The following is an 8,940-nucleotide window of genomic DNA, read 5'->3' on the forward strand; positions in this document are numbered from 1 at the left end:
CTGCCTGGGAGCGGGGGGCGGGCGCGGGGGCTGACGGGAGGTGTGGCGCTGCCTGGAAATGGCCCGTGGGCAGCCAGTCCCCGCCCCCGCGCGGGGGATGCCGGGAGCCGCCGGCGATGAACGGGGCCGAGGCGGAGCCCGGCGGCTACAAGCGGCGCTACCGGGCCCTGAAGCGGCGCCTGAAGCTGCTGATCTACGTGAGCGGCGGGTGGATTTGGGGGGTCAGAGGGGGCGGGGCGAGGAGCTGCAGTGGGGGGTCAGAGGAGGCGGGGGTGGGGGGGGTCAGAGGGGCGGGGCAGGGGTATGGGGGTCAGAGGGGGCGGGGCGAGGCGAGGGGCCGGAGTGGGGGGGTCAGAGGGGCGGGGCAGGGGTATGGGGGTCAGAGGGGGCGGGGCGAGGCGAGGGGCCGGAGTGGGGGGTCAGAGGGGGCGTGGCAGGGGTATGGGGGTCAGAGGGGCGGGGCGAGGCGAGGGGCCGGAGTGGGGGGGTCAGAGGGGGCGTGGCAGGGGTATGGGGGTCAGAGGGGGCGGGGCGAGGCGAGGGGCCGGAGTGGGGGGTCAGAGGGGGCGTGGCAGGGGTATGGGGGTCAGAGGGGGCGGGGCGAGGCGAGGGGCCGGAGTGGGGGGTCAGAGGGGGCGTGGCAGGGGTATGGGGGTCAGAGGGGGCGGGGAGAGGCGAGGGGCCGGAGTGGGGGGGGTCAGAGGGGCGGGGCAGGGGTATGGGGGTCAGAGGGGGCGGGGCGAGGCGAGGGGCCGGAGTGGGGGGTCAGAGGGGGCGGGGCAGGGGTATGGGGGTCAGAGGGGGCGGGGCGAGGCGAGGGGCCGGAGTGGGGGGTCAGAGGGGGCGGGGCAGGGGTATGGGGGTCAGAGGGGGCGGGGCGAGGCGAGGGGCCGGAGTGGGGGGTCAGAGGGGGCGTGGCAGGGGTGGGGGGTCAGAGGGAGGCGAGGGGCTGCAGTGGGGGGTCAGAGGAGGCGGGGGTGGGGGGGGGCGAGGCGAGGGGCCGGAGTGGGGCGGCCTGAGGGGGGCGGGGCCGGACCCGGCGCTAACGCTCCCCCGCCCCCCAGGAGCAGGAGTGTTTCCAGGAGGAGCTTCGCAAGGCCCAGAGGAAGCTACTGAAGGTGTCGCGGGATAAAAGGTAACGGGGGAGCCTCGGGCTGGGGGGGAGTGAGCGGCACCGGCAGAGCGGGTGGGGTTGCTGGGGGGCTGGCAGTGGGGCAGGGCAGAGTGGGTGGGGATGGGGTGGGAGGACTGGCGGGAAAGTGAGCTGCACCGGCAGAGCGGGCGGGGGATGGGACGGGGCTGGCAGTGGGGCAGGGGCTGGGGGGATCTGGGGGTTTCTGACTCTGTTTATTTCCCTCCCCAGTTTTCTGTTGGACCGGCTGCTGCAGCACGAGCACGTGGACGAGGAATCGTCAGGTGTGGGGCGGGGGCTGGGGCTGGGGGCGAGGGGGACCCTCCTGAGCTCGGCCCCCTTAGTGCCCCCCGGAGCCGGGCTGGGGGTGTCCCGGAGCCTCTCCTGGTGCTTAGCAGGGTTCGGGGCGCTGGGGAGACGTCTCGGGTGCAGGGGTCTGGAAGCGGGTGCAGTTGGGGCGTCTTTGGGGTCCTGGGGAGCCGGCATGTGGGGGGATGGGTGCGCTATGAGGGGGGCCTGAGGTGGGGAGAAGTCCCTGGCTGGGGCTGGGGCTCAGTCCATTGGCTGAGGGGAGGGGCTGGCGTGTGTTGGGAGTCGCAGCTCAGAGGCAGATTTCAGGGGAGGGGTCATGGGAGGGCCACGGGGGGGCAGGTTGTAGCGGGATTTGGGGGTGTCTGGGAGTGTTGAGGGGAAGATGCAGTGAGGGGCACAGGTCATAGGAGGATATGGGGGGCTGCACATAAGGGGAGGGGCAGTGGCTGAGGAGGGCGGGGGATGTTTGTTAATGGGGGGACAGTTGGGGGCTGGGGGGTGTCAATGGGAGCAGGCCGGAGGGTGGTTCAGAGCAGGCTGTGGGTGCCAGGGGGAGGGGACATGGGGTGGTTTGGGGGGGCTGGAGGGGTGTCTTCCCTTATTAACCTCCCCCCATTGCCTTTCCAGACTCAGAGGCCACAGTCTCCTCCGAGAACAGTGATGGGGAGGGGCCAAAGGGGGCAGAGCCACAGCCACTGAAGAGGTGAGGATGAGGCCCCGCCTTCTCTTGGGGGTGGGGTCTGTGCCAGAATCCAACATGGCTGGCCTGGTTTCCTGGGTAGAGCTGCCATATTTAATGTGGGCAGTGGTTGGGCCTGTGCCAGTATGTGACTTGGCTGCTGTGGCAACTTCTTGTGTCTCTCTCTCTTTTCCCCCCTCCAGGAAGCGGAGCCCCCAGCTTGGCGGAGCCTCGTCTCCATCATCCTCTGGCCTCTCTCTCCAGGCGACCTCGGGCTTCCCCCTGCAGGGCTCGGGGGCGCCCTCCCCATACCTAAGCTCGGTGAGTGACCCCTCCACTGTGGGGAGTATGGTGCCAGAATCCAATATGGTTTCCAGACTGGGGCTTTGCGTGGGGGGACGGGGGGGTGATGTGATCTCTGCCAGTAGCCAATATGTCTGCTGTAGCTTCAGGAGAAGTCCCACCTTCAGTAGAGGTGATGTTTGTGCTAGTATCAAACATGGCTGCCTTGGCTTCGAAGGCAGAGCCCCCAAGGGTGTCAGCTGAGTGGGGAGGTGCCACCCCTCTTCCCTTCCCCCCAGTAGCTCCATGGGGGTTCCCAACCTCGCAAGTGCAGTTTTCGAGCGGTGGGTCTCTGTGGTAAAGCCAGCTGTGGGTGTCGGCTGTCCCATGGGGGGCGCTGGGGAGCATGCATTAAGGTAGTGTGTCTGCATTGGAGGGGGGGCATTAGGGGGTGTGCCCTCCTGCTGGGGGGTGGGGATGTGTGAGAGGGGGTGTTCCTTCGTGAGGGTGCGTGGGCAGGGTTGTGTGTTGTCGTGTGGGTGATGGGACTTGTGTGGGGGTGTTGTGTCCATCTCACAGTGCCCCCCCATTCACTGTCACCTTTTCTCCATTTCTCCTGTACTTTGCCTTCCCCCCCACCCCAGCTGGCCTCCCCCCCCTACAGCCCATTCCCCTCTGAGTACCTGGCGCCAGAGCCCTGTGCCCCCCGCCCCGAACGTGCCCGCCCCGAGCGACGGGCCAAAGGCACCCGTAAGCTAAAGGTACCACCTGGCCGGAGGGGAGGGGTCATGTGTCTGGGGGGGTGAAAGGTGGGGTGGCACTGGAGGAAGCGGGGGGGATTGGGAGCGGGAGGGTGCAGTGAGGGGGGAGGGGAAGGATGTGCAATTCAGGGATGGGGGGCATGAAGGGGGCAAGCCTGGAACATGTGGGTTACTTTGGGGGGTGGTTCAAGTGTGGGGTTAAGGAGGGAGAGGATGGGGGTTAGGGGAGGGAGTTCGGGACAGGTGGGGGGTTTGTGGAGAACATGGAGGGAGGTATTGAGGGGTGTAAGGCGCTGGGGGGGCTGGGCTGTGGGCAGCGGCCCCCTCACTTCCCCTCCCCTCTCTCCCTTACAGATGTCCCTGACATCGGCCACCCATCCCGACTGCTCAGTGGTGGGGGGTCTCCCCTTCTCCTCGCCCCGGGGGGGCCCCCTGGCCTCCCTCTCCTCCAAGCTCCCGCCCCCCACCATTCTCAGCACCGTGCCCCAGCAAATGTTCAGTGACGCGGGGGAGGGGAGTGGCGAAGACCCCCTGGATGGGGATGACGAGCTTGTCATAGATATCCCAGAATAGGGGGGTTTGGGAGGCAGTCCCCCAGATACACACATCTCAGCACTGTGGTGGGGTCCCCAAGAGGTCCCCCCAAGTTTATTTCACATCCATTCCGGTTGCATTAACAGGCTCCAGACATGCAAATTAACCAAATAAACAGGATTTTGGTATAAAAACAGTGTCAGGGCGACTTCAGTGACCCCTTACCCCCCCCCACCCTCCCTGACTCCCCTGAAATCCCAGAAGCCCTTAGAAGAAAAGCCACAGAATGAGGCTGGTGGTTTCGGGGGACCCTCCTGGTTCAAATGACCCTTTTTAGAAACCGTCTTGTAAAAAACGGTGCAGAAAAAGGATGCCTCTTTAAGAGCAGGGGTAGGATTTTTGACTGCAGACAAAAAAATTCCTTTTCAAGGGGAAGGTGCTAAAGTTGGTCCTTGAAAGGAGGGGGGTGTGGGAGGGGAAGGAGGGGCTAGTTTCCCACCAATTTGAATACTGTTGTGCATAATTTTTTTGCAGCAAGTGACAATTTGCATATAAGGCCCCTCCCCTGCATAACAGGAACAGAGGGGTGGAGTCAGTTGCCCCGCCCCCAACCCCGTACCTAACCAGACAGCCCCCCAGACAGACACAGTACGGAGGGGGTGGGTTTCTTCCCGCCCCCGTGTAAACATGCAAGAGTCTTCGTGCAAAGGGCCCCACTCCTTTAAGAGGCCGGCGGGGAGCCGGCGGGGCCGGGGGCCAATCAGGGTGCGAAGGCCGAGGATTCTGGGAGCTCGTTGGTCAGTGTGTGCCACTGCTCCCAGCGCCGGTCGGGGGCCTGCAGGCAGCCCAGCCAGTGCCGCAGCCGCTCGCCCTTGGAGCCCGCGCCCAGCGTGGTGCCGCCTGCGGGCAGAGGGTGTTAGGGGTGTCACCTGGTGGGCCCCATGGCGCCCCGGGCCCAGCCCCCCTGCCCCATGGCGCCCCGGGCCCAGCCCCCCCCACCCCACAGCGCCCCTTCCCCTGCCCCACGGTGCCCTGCGCCCAGCCCCCCCCACCCCATGGCACCCTTTCCCCTGCCCCACGGTGCCCTGGGCCCACTCCCCCACCCCACGGCACCCCTTCCCTGGCCCCCGGTGCCCCCCTCACCGATGAAGTCGTTGGATTTCCCGATGTCATAGTCCCAGACTGTGATCTCCAGGGATTTCTGCGCCAGCTCTGATGGGTCGATTTCGTAGAAGAATTCCTGGGGGGGGAGGTCGGTCAGGCCGGGTTCCCCCCCAGCCTTGCCACCCCCTCCCCACAATCCCTTGCTCCCACCCCCAACAGTGGGGGGGCCTTACAGCAAACTGTAGGGGTGCTCAGGGGCTTACCCCCGCCCCCCCACCCGGAGCCCCGCCCACCTCATTATATTCGGGGTTCAGCGTTTTCTTCTTCACGCTCGTTTTGTGCTTCGATTTCTTCTCCATGTCGGGTTTGAGGTACCTGCCCAGAGCGACGAACGATGAACCCAGGAGTCCTGGCTCTCCCCCCCGCCTCTGCACCCCACTCCTCTTCCAGAGCCTGGAGAGAACCCAGGAGTCCTGCAGTTTCCGTGACTCCACCAGAGGGCGCACTTGTTCTGCGTGTGCCTGGTTTAAAGTCAGGGCACAGATTTGGGGGGGTGGGCCCCACTGGGCACCCCACTTTCATGCCCCCACCTCATTCCCTCTGCCCCACCCCCTTCACCCTCCCCTACATGCACACCAATTTCTCCCAGCCCTGCTGAGCGACCTGCCTTCACCCCTGCTTCCCAGCACCCCCAAAGTCCCTGCATGCTGGCTCCCTGAACCCCATCCCACCCAGTACCCCCTGCCCTACACCCCTCCTCACTGTGCCCAGAGCCCTGTCCCTGCCCCCATTTTCTCTGTGCCCCATAGCTCAGCCCCTGCAGCCCAGCCCTGCTGAACCCCAAGCCTCTGCACCCCCTTTCTCAGCCCCCCAAACTCCCAACTGCCCATGTTTGCCCTGCTGCACCCTTCCCCCGCAACCCAGCACCCCCAGCTCACGTTTTGACGTAGGGGTCGGAGTAGCCATTGACGTCCATAGCGGCCAGGTGGGCGCAGCGCAGAATACCCACCAGCAGCCCGCGGCGCTCGGAGCTGTACATCAGAGCCAGCAGGATCCGGCCCCGCTCCTCCAGCTCCCACTGCTCCGCCTGCTCCAACTGGGGAGTGGGGGGCAGCTCGTCAGCACCCGCATGCTACCACTGGTGGGGAGGGGACCCAGGCATCCGGGATGGCTCCCCAGGGGCCCCACGGCACTCCTAGAGACACGAACAAGGAAGGGACCCAGGCGTCCGGCGGGGCTCCCCAGGGGTCCCACGGCGCTCCCAGAAACTAGACTGAGGGATGGGACCCAGACATCCAGGACGGGGCCCCATGGCGCTCCCAGAGACTGGGACAGGAACGGGACCCAGGTGTCCGGGGAGGGATAGCCTGCATGGGGGGAGGGGTCCTACCTCTCTGAGGTAACAGGAGATTCCTCGCAGTGCGGCCGACATGGCGGACGGGGAGGCCAGCTGGGGGGGCAGCGGGAGAAGGACAGTCACAAAAACAGCTCCCTGCACGACACCCGCCCCTCCCAGCGCATCTGGAAAGGCAGTGACCACTCTAGCACAGCTGGGCAATCTCTGGGGAACATCTGTAAAAGGACTAGAGTCTAAAGCACATCTGGAAGGTGACCCGTGGGAACATCTGGAACTGGGGCTGTTAATTATTGATATTCCGGGGAATGTGGACAATGTCTGGGCGAGCAGATGCTATGGGACCTATGGAAAGTATGCGGGTTGCATCAGGGACCCAGTGTCGGGGGGGAACAGCTGGAATCAGGGAGCAGACACACCTGGGAACTGTTCTAGGGAAGCACTGGACAGAGAGGTGTGTGTATCCTGTGGAACATCTGGAAAGGATGTATGTGTGGGGGGACAGGGGGTGCTATAAAACACCTGGAAAGTGTCCTAGGTCATATTTGGAATGTCCCATGTTTGGAACATCTGGAAGGGGGGGCTGTCAATGCTGGGTCACAGCTGGAGAGTCCTGGGGAACAGCTGGACATAGCTGTGCCGTATGCCTCTGGTTATTTTACATCCCAGGGGAACCGCTGGAAAAGGAGCAGCTGCTAAAGCCCATCTGACTCGTGCCCTGGGGAACATCTGGAATCGGGGCCATAGCCCAGACAATGGCCCCAAAGGCACATCTGGAAGATGCCACGGGGAACAGCTGGGGAGGAGGCTGCCCCATGCCAAGAGGGAACAGCTGGAAATGGGATGGCCACTCACACATCTGGAATGTCCAGCAGGGCAGGGCACATCTGGCTGGGGGGAGGGGCCCGGGGTCTCACCGGGATCTGGGGTTCCAGGCAGATGTTGAAATGCTTCTTCTGGGCTGGCTTGAGGCGCCGCAGCGGCACCCGGGTCTCCCCAATGAACTCGTTATGGGTCAGCTTGTCCTCGTCACAGACCGAGAGCCTGGCGGGAGGCAGGGAGTCAGGGGGGCTGCAGGTCAGGAGTGAGGGGCACTGTGTGGGGGGCTGCGGGTCGGGTGTGAAGGGCACCACGGCAGGAAGGGGCTGCGGGTCGGGAGTGAGGGGCACCATGGAGGGGGCTATGGGTCGGGAGTGAGGGCACCGTGGGGAGTCCTGCGGGTCGGGAGTGGGGGCACCATGTGGGGGGCTGCGGGTCGGGAGTGGGGGCACCGTGGGGAGTCCTGCGGGTCAGGAGTGGGGGCACCGTGTGGGGGGCTGCGGGTTGGGAGTGGGGGCACCGTGGGGAGTCCTGCGGGTCAGGAGTGGGGGCACCGTGTGGGGGGCTGCGGGTCGGGAGTGGGGGCAGCGTGGGGAGTCCTGCGGGTCGGGAGTGGGGGCACCGTGTGGGGGGCTGCGGGTCGGGAGTGGGGGCACCGTGGGGAGTCCTGCGGGTCGGGAGTGGGGGCACCGTTGTGGGAGGGGGCTGTGGGTTGGGAGTGGGGGCACTGTAGGGAGTCCTGTGGGTCGGGAGTGGGGGTACCGTGTGGTGGGCTGCGGGTCAGGAGTGGGGGCACTGTGGGGAGTCCTGGTGCTTGGGAGTGGGGGCACCGTGGGGGGAGGGGGATGTGGGTTGGGAGTGAGGGCACTGTGTGGGGGGCTGCGGGTCGGGAGTGGGGGGCACTGTGGGGAGTCCTGCTGGTCGCAAGTGGGGGCACCATGGCGGGAGGGTCTGCGGGTCGGGAGTGGGGGCACCGTGGGGAGTCCTACGCGTCAGGAGTGGGGGCACCGTGGGGAGTCCTGTGGGTTGGGAGTGGGGGCACCGTGGCGGGAGGGGGCTGCAGGTCAGGAGTGGGGGGCACCGTGGGGAGTCCTGCGGGTCAGGAGTGGGAGCACCATGGGGGGGCTGCGGGTCGGGAGTGGGGGCAGCGTGGGGAGTCCTGCGGGTCGGGAGTGGGGGCACCGTGTGGGGGGCTGCGGGTCGGGAGTGGGGGCACCGTGGGGAGTCCTGCGGGTCAGGAGTGGGGGCACCGTTGTGGGAGGGGGCTGTGGGTCGGGAGTGGGGGCACTGTGGGGAGTCCTGTGGGTCGGGAGTGGGGGCACCGTGTGGTGGGCTGCGGGTCAGGAGTGGGGGCACTGTGGGGAGTCCTGGTGCTTGGGAGTGGGGGCACCGTGGGGGGAGGGGGATGTGGGTTGGGAGTGAGGGCACTGTGTGGGGGGCTGCGGGTCGGGAGTGGGGGGCACTGTGGGGAGTCCTGCTGGTTGCAAGTGGGGGCACCATGGCAGGAGGGTCTGCGGGTTGGGAGTGGGGGCACCGTGAGGAGTCCTACGCGTCAGGAGTGGGGGCACCGTGGGGAGTCCTGTGGGTTGGGAGTGAGGGCACCGTGGCGGGAGGGGGCTGCAGGTCAGGAGTGGGGGGCACCGTGGGGAATCCTGCGGGTCGGGAGTGGGGGCACCGTGGCGGGGGCTGCGGCTCGGGGGGGCTCACCGCAGGGTTTTCCGGGCCATGTCCTCCCCCGTGATGCCCGTGTACGTCAGCCCCTCGTTCCACACGGGGTTCAGCGTGTTCCGCTGCGTTCGCGTCTTCAGCTTGTTGGCCTGGGGTGGGGGAGCGATGTGGGTGGAGCAGCGGGGACCAGCCTGTCCCCGAGGCCAGTGGGACCCGGTACGGCCCGTTTGCACCGAAATCACCGGCGCCGAGCAGGGTAACCCCGCTGGGCCGGTAAGAAGCAGAGAGGCCCAGT

General features: G+C 66.4%; 2 protein-coding genes across 2 annotated transcripts in view; one reads left to right on the forward strand and one right to left on the reverse strand.

The window, feature by feature from the left end:
• Window positions 1–13: 13 nt before the first annotated feature.
• Window positions 14–3,894, forward strand: INO80E (INO80 complex subunit E). Its single transcript, XM_038407260.2, has 7 exons — window positions 14–197; window positions 1,065–1,135; window positions 1,364–1,416; window positions 2,072–2,147; window positions 2,327–2,444; window positions 3,050–3,166; window positions 3,521–3,894. The coding sequence occupies exons 1-7, from the start codon at window positions 117–119 to the stop codon at window positions 3,737–3,739; spliced, it is 735 nt and encodes a 244-aa protein (XP_038263188.1). The 5' UTR covers window positions 14–116; the 3' UTR covers window positions 3,740–3,894.
• A 122-nt stretch (window positions 3,895–4,016) lies between these two features.
• Window positions 4,017–8,940, reverse strand: part of DOC2A (double C2 domain alpha) — a 10,552-nt gene continuing 5,628 nt past the window's right edge. Inside the window, exons 5-11 of the mRNA XM_038407259.2 lie at window positions 8,685–8,794; window positions 7,076–7,202; window positions 6,195–6,254; window positions 5,743–5,900; window positions 5,098–5,179; window positions 4,844–4,940; window positions 4,017–4,600 (exon numbers count right to left, since the gene is read on the reverse strand). Of these exons, the coding sequence (XP_038263187.1) occupies window positions 4,461–4,600; window positions 4,844–4,940; window positions 5,098–5,179; window positions 5,743–5,900; window positions 6,195–6,254; window positions 7,076–7,202; window positions 8,685–8,794 (774 nt within the window). The 3' untranslated portion in view covers window positions 4,017–4,460. The remainder of the gene's footprint in view (window positions 4,601–4,843; window positions 4,941–5,097; window positions 5,180–5,742; window positions 5,901–6,194; window positions 6,255–7,075; window positions 7,203–8,684; window positions 8,795–8,940) is intronic.

The sequence above is a fragment of the Dermochelys coriacea genome, chromosome 6, assembly GCF_009764565.3.
Source record: "Dermochelys coriacea isolate rDerCor1 chromosome 6, rDerCor1.pri.v4, whole genome shotgun sequence".
Lineage (NCBI taxonomy): Eukaryota > Metazoa > Chordata > Testudines > Dermochelyidae > Dermochelys > Dermochelys coriacea.